Genomic DNA, 20,604 nt, shown 5'->3' on the forward strand with positions numbered 1-20,604 from the left:
ACTACTGCTGTCTCTTGTATTAAATAGCTTAAGAAAAGCTTTAATAGTTAAGGCCACATTTTCTTCCCTTTTAAATCTCATAAATGCCTTTTGGATATGTTTTTATTATTATTTTTCTAAAAAATAAAAGTATTACTCAAATAGTTTAGGGAATTCATTCCTTCCTCATACTGAGTCTTTCACAGAGAGGAGCCAGAAGGCAAACTATATGGTACTCTCTATAAACTTTTATCTCTGGATGTAATGTATGTTTACATACTTAAATACTTGGATGGGCATGCTTTCTGCACATAATGACAAGAGTTGGCTTTTACTGTCCATTAAGGCAAAGGATAAACAACAGGTGAAATGCTTCTCCATCATAATCCGAAGCAGAATTGAAAAAACGAGAAAAGTATGCATAACAATATTGCACAACAGTTAATATATTGAAGATTGCATCTTTGGAAATTCAACATTTAAAATGCACTATACATTTACTAGTTCAATTCTATAAATATAAATGAGTAAAATCCTCTGCTATTCCACATTTGAAAATTACTTTAAGAATGCCTCCCCACTTCAACATGCCTTATCTATATCTTACAAGCTCCTCTCGAGTCCAGGTGAGGGGTACAGCCCACCATTTCTGAGTAAATGGGAGACTGAGTTAGGTTATTTTTTACAGAAAAAAAACAAAGCCATATTTTATCCTTTGTGCAAAAGCCATTGATCTCAAGTGGATTCAAGGAGGCTGGGTATAAACTCCTAACCGGGTGGTATAGGGTATCCTCCCTTTTACACAAAATGCTTCCAACCACCACACCATAGATTGGAGGAGTCAAAGGGAGCATGGGACTCTCCTTCAAAATTTTTGGCATTGCCCACTAATACACTCTTTTTGGGAAAAGAAAATAGTTTTTAACTTACTGATGTTCAGCTTTAGAACCATCATGAGGTGCTTTTACTACATTTAACTCCATTAACCAAAAAGCACTACAAGGAATTGTTTCTAGTCCACTTAATAAATGCAGCCTGGATCTGTATACCCCTAGATATGAAAGTACACTGAACCCACCTCGATGGAACAATGGATTTCTGTGATTAATGACATCCAACTGATGAAGGAACTTCTGACAGTAATTAAACAGAAAGAGCAGCAACATCGAAAAACATGGTTTTATTGGAACTCATATAAGTTTTCTTAAATCTACCATTCTTACCTTTGTCAATAATGGCACATGTTAAGCCAAATAGAGATCAAATGGTCTATTCTGGCTATTATTGCATGATATTACTTAAGAGATGTACTCAACACCCCCCCCCCCCTCCTTACCTTTAAGCTTTTTCTCCTTCCCCCAGTCCCTTTTTTCCCATAGCTTAAATTCCCACATACCCAACGCAGTGTCTTTTTATTGGTCTGTTTCTTCCCCTGTTTTGTCTATTCATTACTGTAAGAGTGCCCCCTCTTATTTTCTTTATACGGTTTGGTCCTTCCATGCCGTTAAACTTCAGGATGCCCCAGAGACATGCCATTGTCCTGCCTCGCTATAAGGTGATTTTCCTGAAATATTTTTTCACAATCTTTGCTATGTTATGCATTTGTGCTGTGGATTCTCTGGTCTGTCTCTGGGTTGGTGTGAAGTCTGTAAATTGATACTGTCTTGTACTGGATGACTCTGTGGAATAATGAAAAATGTATATATATGTATAAATATATATATATATATATATATATATATATATATATATATATATATATACATTTTTCATTATTCCACAGAGTCATCCAGTAAGTACAAGACAGTAATATATATATTAGTGGATTATAAAATAGTTGTAAATTGCAACAGATGTAGCATTTTTCTTTTTATCTTTTTATATGCTATAATCACTCTATTCACTCTAATCACTCTATTGGACATTAAAATACATTTACCATGCTATCTGCAGCAGGTAGTTTGCAATTCCACTGTGTTGCACTATAGTAAGTGACCTAAAGTTTTCCTTGTCCCTGGGTTACATTGATGCACATTCTATAAAGATTTTGCTGTTTACCGTTTCCATTTTTTTTTAGTATGTTTAGTTTTTATGTTTGCACATACAGTATATGAGTGATGTATGTAGTTGGTACCTGATTGTTCATTATGCACAATGCAAATTAAGACAGGCCAAATTTGCTTAATATATTTTGCTAATCTCTGCACTGCAATTGGAAACAGGGTTTTAAAAGATACAAATGTCTGCCTAATATACATTTACTTTTGTTGGGTGAATATCAAAATATCATATAGGTCTAAACCTAATTAAAACAAAATGACCTCAAATCAGAACATCTATCTGAACAGCTATCTGAACAAGGTAATTGGCTTGATGAAGTAAAGTAAAAAAAAAAGTAAGCAATCCATTAGGACAAATAAGGGCCTGCAGAGGTCTTGGGTAAATGCAACAAAACTTTACACTCAACTCCTTACTAAAATGCTGGATTGGTACCTGCATTCACAAACACCTATATAGTATTTCGTTTTATTGTGCACTGCATTGCCCCTACCCAGTTTAATGATTACATGCAGCAAATGAGGATACATTGATCCTTACTGTAGACCTAAAAAAAAGGATTACAGACTAAGTCTATCCATAACTGACATTTCTGTTACAAGCAAGCAGAATGAGTCACCACCTGGCTTATTCTGAAGTCTTTCTTAAGACGTTCTCCTGTGTTTTTAGGTCTACTAACTTGTCATGGCCATTACAAATCTGCTTCCATCTCTATACTGAATTTGTTATTCTTTTTATTAAAATACAAAAGGATTATGGCTATTCAAGCAAGAGTAACAAGGGTGAGATGGTAAAATACTTCAAAGAGGGGCAGTCACCTGTAGAATCTCCAACAGATGAAAAAAGCTGTTAGGTGAAATTGAGCTCACAAGCATAACCAAAATGCTAGTTGTAGGTTGATAATCCTTTATGAACGCTCATTAACACACACACAGGAAGATAATTAGCAAAAACATTAGACATTGGAGGTGATTCAGTAAGGCATTTGCAATGAATTTCTGGTGATGTTTATGTAGTCTGAACCCTTGAGGTAAATTCCTTGCAACATTTTTATTGTTAATGGGCAACAAATTCAAGTAGTTCTTATTTACATCACTTTTACTGTCTTTAAGTTCCTCAAGAACCGATATTTGATACATTTTCATTACTCTTAACTTCTCCAAATAGCTTGTAAAACTCTGCCACTTTGCAGGAAAGATGCTTGCAACAGTTCTATCAGAGTTGCGACAGATTCCCATACCATGAATTTGTCACAAGTTCCGCTGTTTGTCGCACTACTGGTAAGTCATATTTCCAAAGATTATCTATGACACTCTTTATGAATTCCAAGGATTGTGCACTAAAATAAGAAAGGAAACAGACAGAAAAATACAAGCTATATGCAATGTTCCTATGTCACTACTATATTCATTTATTTGGGCGATAAGAAAGGCAGCTAAATTCTAAGCTACTTGAAGAATTTTCATTTTCTGAGTGACTCTGGCTTATCTGACACAGTTTGGGAAAGCGGATCATTATTTGACAGGAGTTCTCTAGATAACACAGGTGCTAGACTCTGCATCCAGCCTGCTGCTGCCTGTCTGTTGGCATCACACAGTCCAAGTCAGATGTTTAATCATTCAGCCATGTGCCCAAGATAAGATAACCATCACAGCATTAGTGTCTACCTTTTCAATTCCACAAAACATGTTCATCCCTCATCCATTGTTTATGGGCTCGTTTAAACTAGATGAATGTAATAAAATAGAGCGGCTAAACATTATGCAGTCAAAGCTTGTTCATTGCAATCCCCGGCTAAACAACAAGTAAAAGCTTTTTGCTGAATCAAATCCTTGCAAGTCCTGACATTTTTCAATTCTTGTAAAAGAAGAGATTAGAAAACACCATCAGGGAATGAGTTGCAGCACTTGTTCTTACCCACATTATCAGTGACAATTATTGGCTCTCTTATGTGTTCTTAAATAACACTCAGCAAGCATTTCCAAAAGTCTCAGATAAATATCATGCACGTGAACCTGAGAGCAATAATAAAAGACAGTTTGGTGATAATTATCCCACAGCTCCCATACTTTTTGTACCCTGCTAATCCACTGTATCTGTTCATGAAAAAGTCGATTAATCCTCACAATGCAATACAACGTAACAAATAATAGCCTGTTATCCACAGTACAATTCCCATGTGGATCCATTCTTTAGACTATACTTAATCCACTCAGCGGTTGCTGTCCACAGCAACACACTGAATAGCTTTGAAGTGTCTGGCAAGGTTATTCCTCTGAATCCAAACCAGATAATCAGTCTGTTGTCTTTGACATTAGGACAAAACATAAGACTTTAGGAGGCAAGGGTAGGAAGTAAAAGCCGGTGACACAATCACAACAAGAGCTGAATTCCCCCATGCGTCTCTGCCCCCATCAATATCATCACACACTTGCTCTATAAATGCAGATAATCACAATCCTGCTGTACACAAAATCATTTACGCATTCTCATCTCTCCCTTTGGAATATACAGTATACACCAGAGTGGCTAAAGATAGTACAGTAGCTGTCTGTCATAGATCTCTGTAACGCAGAATCTAGTAGAAAAAAAAAAAAAAAAAGCAATAAGCCAGAAAAATAATAATCAAGGTAAAAAAATAAAGACTTACCCCAAGCTTTTTACTTCTGATTTTTACATAACCTTGCTTTACAATATCATTGAAGTTGGATGCCATAGTGAATAGTGTGCTCCCTCTAAGTGTTTTGCTTTGCTCCGTCTTTCCTTAGTGGCTGCTTCATGCACCCTCCCCAAGCTACTGCAAGTGTTTGACAAGGCGGCAATACCAGCAGCGATAGATGACAGACTGCCTGTGTTAAGGTGTCCAGCAGTAGACTGGCTGAGCTGATTCTGTGTAAAGTAGTCCAACAGCTATACTAGCTGACTGGCTCTGAGTCCAATAACAGCATTCTCTTACTGGCTGAGCTGTCTCTGTGTCTAGGAGCCCAACAGCAGGAGCTAGCTGCAAAAGCAGCCACTCAGTGTCAGTGTTCAGCCCCCTCCTCTCCCCCAAGCATGCTTTACTGAATATCTAAATTGCAAAAACGAGGCATTGTAGAATAGGCGATAATCTAGAAAAAGACAGGGATGTCGTATTGTGAACAGCACAAGACAGATTTCTTAAGTCAATGTGAATGAGACATTTCCATACTAACTTATATTATGTATTCTTTGGTTTTCAGAGTTGGCAATAGACTGAGTGAGTCATAAAATGATTTGTAATCTGCTATATTGTTCTATGACTATTCTGCAGTTAAGCACAAGATGTTTATATTATTCATCTTTCTGTATTTAGGGCATTCTCATATGTAATATTGCCATATAAATATGCAACATATAGTTATTAAGAAATGACATTAGTTAATTGCATGACAACACTTACTGCTCTCACACTCACATAGGGTAAGCCTATGACAGAGATAAATTAACTTCCCAAAATCTGTTTCAACGCTTCGTCAAATGTGCCCACCTGATCCATGATGTCGAATGAAAATCAGCCATAATGCACATATTTTCTAATGATATTCTAACTGTATCTAGGGTTAATGCCATAATGGAAATAAAATTAAAACTGTTCCCCAATAGCATTCTTACACACAGCAAAGACTGAGTTTAAAAACCTGATTTAACTCAACCACCAGAGGAAAAAACAACATATATATGGCAAATCACTGGATTATATTAAATCGATACTTTATTGATAATCAAAAATGATTCAAATGTACAAATCCAATAAAATTTGTACCACACACAACAAGCACACCTAAAATCACACAAACAAACCTCTCTCTCATAGCAAAACACATTCCCCTATATGCAAATAGCTAGAATCTTGAATATATAGATATATATATCTATATATATAGATATATATACAGTGCCTTGCGAAAGTATTCAGCCCCCTTGAACTTTTCGACTTTTTGCCACATTTCAGGATTCAAACATAAAGATATAAAACTGTAATTTTTTGTGAAGAATCAACAACAAGTGGGACACAATCATGAAGTGGAACAAAATTTATTGGATATTTTAAACTTTTTTAACAAATAAAAAACTGAAAAATTGAGTGTGCAAAATTATTCAGCCCCTTTAAGTTAATACTTCGTAGCGCCACCTTTTGCTGCGATTACAGCTGTAAGTCGCATGGGGTATGTCTCTATGAGTTTTGCACATCGAGAGACTGACATTTTTGCCCATTCCTCCTTGCAAAACAGCTCAAGCTCAGTGAGGTTGGATGGAGAGCGTTTGTAAACAGCAGTTTTCAGTTCTTTCCACAGATTCTCGATTGGATTCAGGTCTGGACTTTGACTTGGCCATTCTAACACCTGGATATGTTTATTTGAGAACCATTCCATTGTAGATTTTGCTTTATGTTTTGGATCATTATCTTGTTGGAAGGCAAATCTCCGTCCCAGTCTCAGGTCTTTTGCAGACTCCATCAGGTTTTCTTCCACAATGGTTTGGTATTTGGCTCCATCCATCTTCCATGTCCCTGCTGAATAAAAGCAGGCCCAAACCATGATGCTGCCACCACCATGTTTGACAGTGGGGATGGTGTGTTCAGGGTGATGAGCTGTGTTGCTTTTACGCCAAACATAACGTTTTGCATTGTTGCCAAAAAGTTTGATTTTGGTTTCATCTGACCAGAGCACCTTCTTCCACATGTTTGGTGTGTCTCCCAAGTGGCTTGTGGCAAACTTTAAACTACACTTTTTATGGATATCTTTAAGCTTTCTTCTTACCACTCTTCCATAAAGGCCAGATTTGTGCAGTATACGACTGATTGTTGTCCTATGGACAGAGTCTCCCACCTCAGCTGTAGATCTCTGCAGTTCATCCAGAGTGATCATGGGCCTCTTGGCTGCATCTCTGATCAGTCTTCTCCTTGTATGAGCTGAAAGTTTAGAGGGACGGCCAGGTCTTCCTAGATTTGCAGTGGTCTGATACTCCTTCCATTTCAATTATATCGTTTGCACAGTGCTCCTTGTGATGTTTAAAGCTTGGGAAATCTTTTTGTATCCAAATCCGGCTTTAAATTTCTCCACAACAGTATCTCAAGCCTGCCTGGTGTGTTCCTTGTTCTTCATGATGCTCTCTGCGCTTTAAACAGACCTCTGAGACTATCACAGTGCAGGTGCATTTATACGGAGACTTGATTACACACAGGTGGATTCTATTTATCATCATTAGTCATTTAGGTCAACATTGGATCATTCAGAGATCCTCACTGAACTTCTGGAGAGAGCTTGCTGCACTGAAAGTAAAGGGGCTGAATAATTTTGCACGCCCAATTTTTCAGTTTTTTATTTGTTAGAAAAGTTTGAAATATCCAATACATTTTGTTCCACTTCATGATTGTGTCCCACTTGTTGTTGATTCTTCACAAAAAATTACAGTTTTATATCTTTATGTTTGAAGCCTGAAATGTGGCAAAAGGTCGCAAAGTTCAAGGGAGCCGAATACTTTCGCAAAGGCACTGTATATATATATATATATATATATATATATATATACACACACTGTATATGTGAATGGGGTAGGGTTAGTGATCCTAATAATGATTGGGATTGGATTCTGGTCACAAATGAGTTCTATTGCATGTAAGTAGCATATCTTAGCACCTAGCCAAAGATTTCTGTCAAGCAACACAGTTCTAGTTACAGGATAGATCCAAGATATATGGTGAAATGATAAGCAAAATCCTCAGTTAGTTTGTGAGTCAGGGTATGATGTGATCCAGAGGAGGATCAATGTTCACTGCTTGTGTACAGTTATATCTACTTTGTAGGTATGTAGGCATATAGCCACAGAAATGGTAAATCAGGCAAGAGATATTTATGAACATGGATATCACCTCCCTCACACATTGATTATGTTTCAGGTTGCACAAAGTAAAGCTGGATACACACTATACAATTATCTTTAGACCATATAATACGAGGTCAGACCTAAACACTTTCAATTTGTTTGCAATCAGCCAGGCCCTTGCACAACATAGTTGAAGGTAAATCTAAACAAAATCTACCAACAAAAGTTGTATAGTGTGTATCCAGCTTAAGTATGTTCCATCACTAACTTGGAAGTGAATCTTCCGTGTCTTATATCCTTGTCCATGTGTGTCACAGAGACCAGATTGTCATGAAATGTTCCATAAGCTGCATGCATGTTTTACCTATCATTCTGGACGTCTCTGAAGATACAAGACTGGAATTTCTATTTCAGGAAGATTCCTGCTTAGCTGTTGAAGTCCCAAGTCACAGAAACTGGGATCCCCAATGTCCCAGGAGAGAGAATGGATGTGGAACGTAAAGTTAAGCCTGACTGGTTTCACCGGACCCAAGTTGGCTGCTTCAGAGGCACACACTCCACATAACAACTCTTTGGATATACATCCAGAAATATGCATAGTTTATAATATACTAGAAAGGAGCAGTTTTTCAGGGTAATTAGATCAAAATTGGTTATGTATTTTAGCAGCATCAACACCAATCGCATCTTTGATCAGACAGGAAGGCCAATAATTAAAGTGTGTGTTTTTATTCAAGGATTGCTTTTTTGTGTTGCAGATACACAGTAAAACATAAAGGACCAACCTTTGACTGGGCAGAGATACCAACAAGAAAATAATGTATAAAGAGATGAATCGAAGCCAGGACACTTTTGATGATATAAGATCTAAGCAGTCATTAGCAGATAACTAGAAAAGATTTAGAAAAATGTACAGTACTACCACAGTAAACCAGTATCATGTTCTCTGTCCCATTGAACAAATAAGGTATCCAACAATGAAAGAGATTACAAATACATTTTTTAAAAGATATTTCTCAGGAGTGTTGCAGCACCATAGAAAAGTATCGTAAGCTATAGATTCCAAGCAGATAAAATAAATACATATTGTACATAAAATATTTATATTTAATAGACCGCCTTTATAAGACAAAATAGAAAGAATAGACTTTTCATGGGTGCATGGGCACCACAACATTAACATCAAAGATTTGCCATTTATAGCAGATGGTAAATGATAAAATCATTAATTCATAAAAACAGGACTTTACAGGTTTGCAGAAGCTATATAACCTAATAATGAATGTGCTTTGACCCGGAGAGTGAGCAAGATTGTCAACAGTAAAATAGAATAGATTTGTTGTAGCGGGGCATGTACCCAATGAAGTGCCTGGCCTCAGGTGCCACACAGATGAAACACATCCTCCTACATAAGTTGTACCTGTTCATCCGCTGTCTTCTCTTCTCTACATCTGTTCAAATTCCAGAATTTATAAAGCTTGTTTGAGCTGTCAGAAAACAGAGTGTAGAGAGCTAAAAATCACACCCTAGAGAGCTCAGTGAGGGGAGCTTTGAGAGCTGATTGGAGGGAAGGGACACACCCCCCTTTACACAGCACACAGGAATAGAGCTGAGGTTGTCAGTCACATGCTGTGTGCTGGAGCTCCCTCCTCTGTCACCTTTTTTCTCTTGGTGTCAGGAAAAGTTGTCAGCACTTGTTTAGAGACCTAGTGCTCTGAATTAAGACAAGTACACACTATAGGGAGATATGTTTTGTTTATATCTCACATCAGAGTTTCACAGCCACTTTAAGGGCTTGTTCTCATGTGCTTCAATACCCTGTGGTTTTACTGGCATTTAAGGAACTTTAAAGCCTCATGATTGCCCTTCAAAGCCTGCCACAAATATTACAATGGACTACACACAGTGCAGTACACACTGGAGCGGTAGCGTGTTGCTGTCTTGTGTTGTGTTGAAAATTAGGCAGCATGTTGGTTTCAAGAGGCATTGATGCTTATCAGACACCTCCATTACTTTCAACGGTAACACGCTGTAACGTATGGCATATGGCAAAGTAGCTCATGGGACATTTTGGCGTGTTGCAGTTTGCATATTTTTACTGGGCATTTACTGGGCATTTTGCTGTGTTTGTTGCTTGTTTTTTTACATGGCAACATTGTGTGTTTACTTCTAAATTTGGGGTACCATTATCAATTAATAGCACCAAAAGACTGACTAATACACTTTAGGTATATAAAGGTGGCCATATAATATTCGATCTGGTTGTACAATCTCTGTATAATTTCCTTTAGATTTACTGACACTATGGAATAGGAAGACCCACTTGAACAATCTATTTAGAATATCTATAGATTGACCAAAACTATTTATTAGGAGGACGCTTCTATCTATCTAATCACTCTGTATCCAGTCAGGCAGGCTCTTGCATTGCATAGTTGATGGTTGATGGTAGGTCTAAAGGAGATTGTACAATCAGACTGTATAGTGTATGGTGGGATTTACAGACTTTCAGGGACATAGCTCCAGCACACTCATGCACAAAAAAATCAATCATTAGCTATGCATTTAATGAGAACAGATAATGATATAAAGACTTGTGATGATTGTATGTGGGCACAGAGGTGGGTGGGAGCAATCTCCTGGAGGGGGGGGGGGGGGTCAGATGCAGGGTGTGTGTGTTAATGAAGTCAGCTAGTGAGGTACTTCCTTTTACTGGTTTTTCTGTCCTAAATACCAAATTTAGGACTTATCATGGAGAGGTTTTCTATAGGAGAATGGAGGTAAGGGCCTATCCTAAAAGATAGAGAAAGCCTTTTCTGTTCTGCCACAGAGGACCATTAACGATATATTAGTACATAGGGAAACTGGAATTTATAAAAAAAAAAAGGTGAACTTAGCCTTTAAGTGGCTGAAGACTAGATAAGCAGCTTTCTTATGTGTAAACTGTAATTCTATTTGAGCTCACAAATAGCTGGCAATCCTACATTTAGAAACAGCAAAATCTCAGAAAAGGGAGAAAATAATATCAATGTCCTGCCACAAGATCCTTAGGGCAGCTACTCATCAGATAGAAGAGATATCTGCAACAAACCAAGTGAATGCAAGAGGGCCCCTCTAAGGCTACGTTCACATGTAGGTGTTGGCGTTTTTCAGGCGTTTTTTAGGTGTTTGTTTATCGTTTTTCAGGCGTTTTACAGGCGTTTTTATAGGCGTTTTTGCAAGCGTTTGCAAGCGTTTTACAGGCGTTTTTTTGGGCGTTTTTAACAGGTGTTTTTGTGTAATGAGGTGACCAATGGAAAAGCAGAGTGTTTTTTTTACAACATTTGCAAAGGAACCTCCCAGGGACCTACTCCTCTGCATTGGACCTCCCAGGGACCTCCTCTTCTGCATGATCTTTTTTTTATGGTTCTGGACATGCTACAGAGCTGAAACTTCACAGGTACACTTTTTAGACCCCCCAGACACTAAATCCAAAGAAATCTTTTTTTTTTTAATTTTTTTTATTTTTTTTTAAATTTTTTCAATAATTGGCTCTCTATCAAAAACGACAATTTTTAAGAACTTTTTTTTGCCTGATTCATAGTCCCTGGGGCATGATCCAGAACCCTAGGCACTTTTTAGGGGCATTTATTGGGTTTTAGGGCTTCAAAATTGTGTTTTTTTATTCCATATATATATCTACATTACGGTCACCTTGGCATAGCGGAGTCAATTTACCCTAAACTACATTACGGTCACCATGGCATGGAAGAGTTTGGTCACCCTGGCATAGTAGAGTCAGTTCACTGTAAACTACATTACAGTCACCTTGAGTTCGGTCACCCTGGCATAGCAGAGTCAGTTCACCTAAACTACATTACGGTCACCCTGGTATGGCAGCAGGCTAAGTCAGCTAAACTTTGTTACGGTCACCCTGGTATGGCAGCAGGCTAAGTCAGCTAAACTTCATTACGGTCACCCTGGTATGGCAGCAGGCTAAGTCAGCTAAACTTCGTTACGGTCACCCTGGTATGGCAGCAGGCTAAGTCAGCTAAACTTCGTTACGGTCACCCTGGTATGGCAGCAGGCTAAGTTAGTAAAGTTCATTACGGTCACCTTGTCATGGAAGAGTTTGGTCACCCTGGCATAGCAGAGTCAGTTCACCTAAACTTCGTTACGGTCACCCTGGTATGGCAGCAGGCTAAGTCAGTAAAGTTCATTACGGTCACCTTGTCATGGAAGAGTTTGGTCACCCTGGCATAGCAGAGTCAGTTCACCTAAACTACATTACGGTCACCCTGGTATGGCAGCAGGCTAAGTCAGCTAAACTTTGTTACGGTCACCCTGGTATGGCAGCAGGCTAAGTCAGCTAAACTTCGTTACGGTCACCCTGGTATGGCAGCAGGCTAAGTCAGCTAAACTTCGTTACGGTCACCCTGGTATGGCAGCAGGCTAAGTCAGCTAAACTTCGTTACGGTCACCCTGGTATGGCAGCAGGCTAAGTTAGTAAAGTTCATTACGGTCACCTTGTCATGGAAGAGTTTGGTCACCCTGGCATAGCAGAGTCAGTTCACCTAAACTTCGTTACGGTCACCCTGGTATGGCAGCAGGCTAAGTCAGTAAAGTTCATTACGGTCACCTTGTCATGGAAGAGTTTGGTCACCCTGGCATAGCAGAGTCAGTTCACCTAAACTACATTACGGTCACCCTGGTATGGCAGCAGGCTAAGTCAGTAAAGTTCATTACGGTCACCTTGGTATGGCAGGGTCTGGTCACCTAAACTGTCTAAAACAGGAAACTGCTGTTCTCCATGTTTCAGGAAAATGTGCTCACAGCAGAGGCATGCCAAGGGGGTGGAGACCTGGGTGGAGAGCTGGGTGGAGAGCTGGGTGGAGAGTTGTGCTGTTTGAGCTGATCAGGAGCAACAAAACGCTTGTAAAACGCCTGTGAAACGCCAAATAACACTTTACATTGATGTCTATGGGACAAAACGCCTGTGATCTGCCCAAAAAGAAGCTCAAGTACTTTTTTGAGCGTTGGGCGTTTTCCTTAGGGCGTCAAAACGCTCAGATGTGAACAGGGGTCATTGCAATGAATGGGATTTGTCTTGTTGGGCATTTTGAGAGCTGATCAGTGAGCAGAAAAACGCTCCAAAAACGCCCAAAACCGCCTACATGTGAACGGAGCCTAAGTGCAGCAATTATCCACTCACTTTTGAAAGATATTTACAACCATGTCATATACAGTATATCAAGTGGTCGTCCAGGTCACAGGTAACAGAGTTAAAATCTGGTGAACACTGTAGAGCAGCTGGTGGATGTGTTAGCATGAACAGCACTGGTGATGGAAACCAAGCCATGCTGTCACAGTCTGACAGGGTGGGAAACAGTAAAGTCAGATGTTTCAGTTATGAATAAACACAGTGAGTGATCTGCACTGATAACCCATTGTGTTCATTCTGAAAATGAAGGGCCCCTTCCCTGCTCTCCTTCTTGAAATGATCCTGTGCAGCAGCTGGCAGGAGAGGAAAGGAGGGGAAGCCATGTGGTGGAGGGGTTGGGGAAGAACTAGGGGAGAACACGAAAGGCACTTGCAAACAGAAAGAAGAGAAACAGGAGGGGCAGTGGAGGTGGTATATACTAATATATTTATATATATATATATATATATATATATAGATATACATATATACTAATCTCCAGTATTTTCCACCTGTGGCAGTTGAATGCAGATGGGAGGGAGAGTAGAAGAAGATTACTTCCAGCCATTGCAAAAAGGAAAAACAGGTTCTGATATAGACCACTTCTACAGCCCCTCCTGTCCTGGTTCCAGGGTTTGGCAAGGAAGGATCGCGATCCACCCATTACCTGCCTGGGAATGACAGGTAGATCACGATCCGTTGGTTTCTGACCCCCGGATTAGGGTGTGCCCAGGCACCCCCCTGTACACATACCCATGGCAGCAATGTAAAAGGGAGAGATGAGGCAATATTTATCATTAAATAAAATCAGAGTTTCAGAGACAATAATCAGAAATATGACACTGCAATATACAGTATATAAACAGTTTTTTTTTAAGCCCCAGTTCTATTTTCTGCTCAGTTTAGCTTTGCAGGTCCTCTTCCCTGCAGAACAAAACTTTGGCATTCACCCATTTCCTGGGAGCCCAGCCGTTCATTTACATGCCCCCTGAGGGGGTGGATCATCAAGCAGGCTGGACTCACAGTATATCAATATGTGAGTGCTATTTGGGAAGATTAGCCGACCCCTCCACCACAGGAATAAATAGAGGTCCTGGTGATATCATCAAACTGACAAGGAGCCTGCAAGAAAATATGGTATGTATACAGAGCTTCTAAAAATAAAAAATCATGGGATGCACCAGGTGGTGATGGAGGCAGGTGGTGGGTGGTGGTGGGTGGGGGGTAGACAATGCCAGGAGTTGCGCTTTAAAAATCAGTTTATAAAGACAGACAAGGAGCAGAATTCTGATGGTCTTTAATAGAGTTGAGCGGACACCTGAATGTCCGTGTTCGGTGGGTTCGGCCCAACTTGAAAAAAAAGTCCGGGTCCGTGTCCCGGACTTTTTTCGAACTTTACCCGAACACCGAACCCCATTGAAGTCAATGGGGACCCGAACTTTCAGGCACTAAAATGGCTCTAAAAAAACAATGGAAAGGGCTAGAGTGCTGCAAATGGCAGCAAAATGTAGTTAAGAGCATGGCAAGTGCTCTTAAAAAAATTCCCTTTTAAATTTGTAATTTTTAAATAGCAGATTAGAACAGCAATCTGTAGTAAAATATAGCTGAACGCTGCACACAACAGACTGATAAAAATATATGTTTCTCCCTCCTCCTTCTCCTTAGTGGGCTCAAGTGAGGGCAAAAAGATTGTTCACTGCACCACCCCCCACACAGCAAAATCGATGTAGATCGCTAACGGACGATTGTTCTGTCCTGTGTCTCCTATCTGTCCCTGCCTAATCTCTCCAGCCTGTCCCTAAAATTCTCAAATATCTTTCCCTGCCTACACTCCGACCTGTCCCTGCATTCTTTTTGGGCACAATTTTTCCCTGTCTGTCCCTAATCAGCAGCAGCCAGCACGTATGATGTGTGCTCTCTCCCTACACTACAGCAGAATGACGCACCGCGCTGTGTCTCTCGAGCTTATAAAGACATGGGTCACATGTTTCAGATGGCCAATCACAGCTCCTAATACATTAGTAGGCATGGCTGTGATGGCGTACACCAGTTAAACGCTTGTTGATTGGCTGTTGAAAGCCCGCCATTAAAAGCGCGCCATTACATACAAAACAGGAAATAAAATTACCGAACACTGATTTTAAACCCGAACATACAGTAAAGTTTTTGGGTCCGTGTCCGGGTAACAAAAATCCAATTATCCGGTACGGACCCGAATAATACAGTCCGTGTTCGCTCAACACTAGTCTTTAACTTTTCTGATGGCAAATTGTACTGTGACAGCAGAGATGATGTTGTAGATTTGTTGTTGACCAGGTTCCTCCAGCAACATTTTTCATGCAAGAACCACAATGCCAGAATCCAACATTCCTTTTTATTTTGCTCTTAACACAAAAGAAGAATGTGTATTTATCATGTTAGTTGACTTCAATTTTCTTAAACATCTGCTTTAGAGAAACACCATAACGGGTCCTAATTATCCACAATATCAACCTTCTTAGTATGTTTGGCCTACTTCCTCTAGAATAGGGGAAAGACAGAGAATCTTGTAGATTGACAGAGAGGTGGAAAGTGAGGAATGAGAAAGAGGAAGGTGTTTTGCTGCCCACCTGTATTATTGAGATGGTTCTCTGACCAAGCTTTGTCATACAGATTCCTGTGTTTCCTCATGAATGCGGTACTCAAATGGCTAATAATTTAACAGCAATTGATACACTGCAGACAGAGGCTGCGAACCACAAAGATGTGGTCTGCAGCAGGTGTGTAAAAGAAGGCCCTGACTACACAGGTATGTGGCGAAGCCCTGAGGATTGCAATAGTCTGTACCCATGGAGCAGTGCCGCCTCATGGAATAGGGTGGCTGATCCCTCTAGTTCTCTGTAAGTTGCCCCTGGTTAAAGCCAGTCACTGTCTGTGGCTATTGATCACAAACAGATTCTCATACTGTTTTTAGCTAGTCGTCTGTATCCCGACTGACTTAATTATCCCTGTGCCACTAATAAGTGTGAAATATTGTTATTATTATTTTTTTTTTCTATGCAGAATCCTCACATTACAATTTAGGACAAGAAGGATAGGGGGTCCCTGCTCAAGAGTACTTACTATTTAAAAGGAATGGGCAAAATTTACAAAAGGTAATAACTATGGGAGATGAGCTAATGGAGAAAAAAGTATGTTTTTAGATAGAGGGGGGGGGATAGTCTTCCCTAAAGAGATGAGTTTTCAGGGACCACTTGCCGACTGCCGCATGACTATTTACGTCGGCGGTCAGCCCCTCACAGACAGAGTGACGTAGATCTACGTCGCTAGCCTGTGAGGGTCTAGGGAGCGAGCGCGCGCGCGCCCTCGGAGGCGCGCTTCCGCGTGGTCACGGACTCCCCCACGCGTGTGACCGGCGGACCCAATGTCCGCTGGTCACTCAAAGATCGTCAGGGGAGAGGGAGAAAGGCAGGTGGCTGATGTAAACAAGCCGCCTGTCATTCTCCCCTGTGTAGAAACAGTGATCATACGGTTCTACTATGTAGGACCGTTGATCACTGTTCATACACCTCAAGCCACAGCCAATTACAGTTAGAATCACGCCCCTAGGGACATACACCACCCCTCCCTCTCAAAAAAAGTTAACCCCTTCACTGCCAGTGTAATTTTACAGTAACAGTGCATATGTATAGCACTGATTACTGTAGAAATGTCACTGGTAACCCCAAAAGTGTCAAAAATGTCAGTCAAGGGTCCGATAAGTCCGCCGCAATGTCACAGTACCGCCAAAAAAATCGCAGATCGCCGCCATTAAGCGTTAAAAAAAACAACAAAAATGACAAAAATCTTTCCCTTTGTTAGTAAACGCGATAAATTTTGCGCAAACCGATCAAAATACGCTTATTGCGATTTTTTTTACCAAACATAGGTAGCAGAAAACAAATTGGCCAAAAATTTTTTAAAAAATTGGTTTTTACATCTTTTTTGGGGGGAATTTCATATAAAAAAATGTTAAAAATATTGTTATTTTTTCAAAATAAACGCTCTTTTTTTGTTTATAGCGCAAAAAGTAAAAATCGCACAGGTGATCAAATACCACCAAAAGAAAGCTCTGTTTGTGGGAAAAAAAGAACGTAAATTTCGTTTGGGTACAGCGTCGCACGACCGCGCAATTGTCAGTTGAAGTCGCACAGCGCCAAATCGCAAAAAGTGGCCTGGACGGAAGACAGCAAAATCCTCCGGAGGTAAAGTGGTTAAAGTATCATGTTATTCTTTTGACCTGCACGCTGTTTCATAGTGCTAGTGTCAAAAGTCTATCCCGTGTACTGTGTACAGCACTGTTGTACCTGTTATTCACCCTAGCCTAAAGCAGTCTCTCAGAGACTATCCCATGCATCCAGCTTTCCTGGTGTCAATGTTTTTTGTCCATGCATAGTTAGTTTGTTTGTTGCATAGCCGGGTCAGTTACAGCCTGCCATGATGACAGGGTCTTCAAATATGAAGGCAAAGTACATAGGTGCAATGCTCAAAATGACATGGTCCATGAGGAATTGATACTCAAAAAATTATCCTGTACACCGTTGAGTGATTTTTTTTTCTAAAACATTTTTTTCAAACTAACAAATACAGAAATTTGGATGTGCGGTATACTGCAGTATAATACTTCGGGTAGCAAAATATTACATTTCTTTATAAAGATCTATACCTAGGACCGCAAAGAGGAACAATCGAGGAGGAAAGAGAAACAGAGGGTTTGGTTCCAGAAGAGGGACAGTCTTCCTACATTGGGGACAGTTAGGTGCTATGCATAATGTTTTGCATTTTAACAACTTAGCCAAGCCTATTTCTGACATTTTATGTTTAGGTTGAAAATCAGCATTTTTTACTAGAAAATGACTTAGAACCCCCAAATATTATACTTTTTTTTTTTTTTAGCAGAGACCCTAGAGAATAAAATGAAGATCATTGCAAAACTTTATGTCACACAGTATTTGCGCAGTGGTCTTACAAACGCAATTTGTTTGGAAAAACATTTTTTTTAAATTAGAAAATAACAGTAAAGTTAGAGCCCGTTCACACTGGGGCGACCTGTCAGGCGACCTGGTCGCCTGACAGGTCGCCGTAGGTCGCCTGCCATAGAGTAGCTGTGGACCCGTTCTAATAGGAGCGACACAAGTCGCTCCGACTTAGAAAAAGGGTCCGGAGCTTCTTTGGGGCGACCTGGAGCGACCTGCATTGACTTCAATGATATGAAGTCCGTGCCGGCCGCTCCGAGGTCGCGGTGCGAACTGCGCACCGTGACCTGTGAGGTCGCCCCGGCAAGTAGCGTCGCCCCAGTGTGAACGGGGTCTTAACCCAATTTGTTTGTATAATGTGAAAGATGATGTTATGCCAAGTATATTGGTACCTAACATGTCATGCTTCAAAATTACGCACGCTTATTTAATGGCGACAAACTACGGTACTTAAAATTCTCCATAGGCGAGGTTTAAAATTTTTTACAGGTTACCTATTTAGAGTTACAGAGAAGGTCTTGTGCTAGAATTATTGATCTCGCTCCGACGATCACAGCGTTACCTTACATGTACAGTTTAAACACCGTTTACATATGTGGGTGTGACTTGCGTATGTGTTTACTTTTGTATGCATGTTTGGAGGGACAGGTGCTTTAAATTTTCTTTTTTTCCTATTTATTTTCCTTTTTTTTTTTTTTTTTATCCTGTCCTTTAAAAAAAAAAAAAATGTAATCACTTTTATTCCTATTACAAGGAATGTAAACATCCCTTGTAATAGAAATAAGCATGACAGGGCCTCTTTAATGTGAGATCTGGGGTCAAAAAGACCTAAGATCTCTCATTTACACTTAAAAGCAAAAAAAAAAAAAAAAAAAAGTAATTTTTCTTTTCCAATAAAAAGAAATTGGCCCTTTAACGCCATTGGGTGAAAGTGACGTTTGACGTTGCTCCAGGAGCATAGACTTTCTGCCCATCACTCCACAGGATCGGATCTTTTTTGGCCACTGCCGAAGGTTCCAGTAAGTGGGGGAAAAGACCTGAAAGTGGAGGGGGGCACCTCTCCCGCTGTCCATAAAAGTGATCCCATGGTGAATTCACTGCGGGGACCACTTTTATGTGAAATAGGATCACCTGCTGCATAAAAAAATACTGGAGTTATGGCAGCTAGCAAAGTAATGATGTATATATACAGTGGGAGAGATATTACTGTAAAATGTATCAAGCCCAACGTGAGCTGCATATTGCGTTACAGTGGTCATTTTATTATTCATATCTTCGTCAAGTAGCAGGAGCCCAATTTGGCCTTCTTAATGCCTCCCTTAATAACTCTCGGTTCAAATGCACTCTTCTCCAATATGATCACCTGATCATTTCTCTGTATTATGCCCTGCTTACAGATCTTCAGTCGAGATCCTTCCTTTATATCCAAAATAGATGGTTGGGGATATTCCAGACCTAACAGAGGACAACTAGCAGGAACTATAAAACTCACTCACATGCTAGTATTGGTTTTTACGGCCAAGGATAGGCTTATTCAGTTACACTTTTTGCATAGAGTTCATTGCACACCAGTGTGTTTGTTTCATATGCGTAAGAAACCCACTCCAAGTTGTCATAAATGTGAATGTGAGATAGGGGATTTCTTACACATGGTTTGGAGCAGAAACATTTGATGTACCCAATGTATGCTGCACCAATTGGTGTCTTCTGGGTATTTTTGAGGAATTGGAAGTCAGCGCAGCATCAAAACACTTCCTTCTTTTGTTGTTTTATCATGCAAGGAAAACAATTGTACTGCATTGGACTCACACTGAGGTCCTACACCTTGGGTTGCGGAAAAAGCTTATCAATCAGGAACTCCCACTGGGGCCCCTGGCTAGACACTCAAAATACGAGTGATTCTATGTTAGCTATGATCTCTGATCCCGTTTAGGTTTACTCTGATCGTTAGTCTTTGCTATATCCGGAAGGTGAGGACTGAGTGGCAACGGTACTAATTCTCTGATCCATGGGATTTATTGAGTGATGGAAAATGCATTAATGATAAATCCTACGTAGGGTTACACTTGTTTGATGCTTACGCATGCAGATGTTTTTCTGCACTGTTTTAGTGTTATCTTTATCTTATCTTTATCCTATCTTTAGACTTAAACATTTTGAAATAACTGGATACTATATCAAGTTATTGCAAGCATTCCTGAATGAGAAATATGGCTTATAACATACTGGGGTTTTGAGAGTAACATTGTTTTGAAAAGAAGCAACAATTGACAAAAGCAAAAAAAAAAAAAAAAAAGAAAACTATCTGGTATGTAAGGATGTTTCATTAAAAACTGCAACAAAACTGGAAAAAAAACTCACATACCTGAGGAAAAATCTGTAGCTTTGTAATTGCAGAGTGGCAATGTGTTGACATCATTATCAACAGCAATGAAAAATCTGCTTGTGTGTTGACAATATTAGGAATGGCCTTCACGATCACATACTAAGCATACTAAGATAAATTCCTATCACATACTATCTTCTTCGACAATGGTACTACTAAGG

General features: G+C 39.8%; 1 protein-coding gene across 2 annotated transcripts in view; it reads right to left on the reverse strand.

The window, feature by feature from the left end:
- Nucleotides 1–5,057, reverse strand: part of DOK6 (docking protein 6) — an 805,177-nt gene extending 800,120 nt beyond the window's left edge. Inside the window, exon 1 of one of the 2 annotated variants that reach the window (XM_082259321.1) lies at nt 4,688–5,057. In XM_082259321.1, the coding sequence (XP_082115447.1) occupies nt 4,688–4,753 (66 nt within the window). In that variant the 5' untranslated portion in view covers nt 4,754–5,057. The remainder of the gene's footprint in view (nt 1–4,687) is intronic. The other variant, XM_082259322.1, reaches the window with a different exon arrangement.
- Between the last annotated feature and the right edge of the window lie 15,547 nt (nt 5,058–20,604).

This window comes from Pelophylax lessonae (genome assembly GCF_965119305.1).
Source record: "Pelophylax lessonae genome assembly, chromosome: 5".
Classification (NCBI taxonomy): Eukaryota; Metazoa; Chordata; class Amphibia; order Anura; family Ranidae; genus Pelophylax; species Pelophylax lessonae.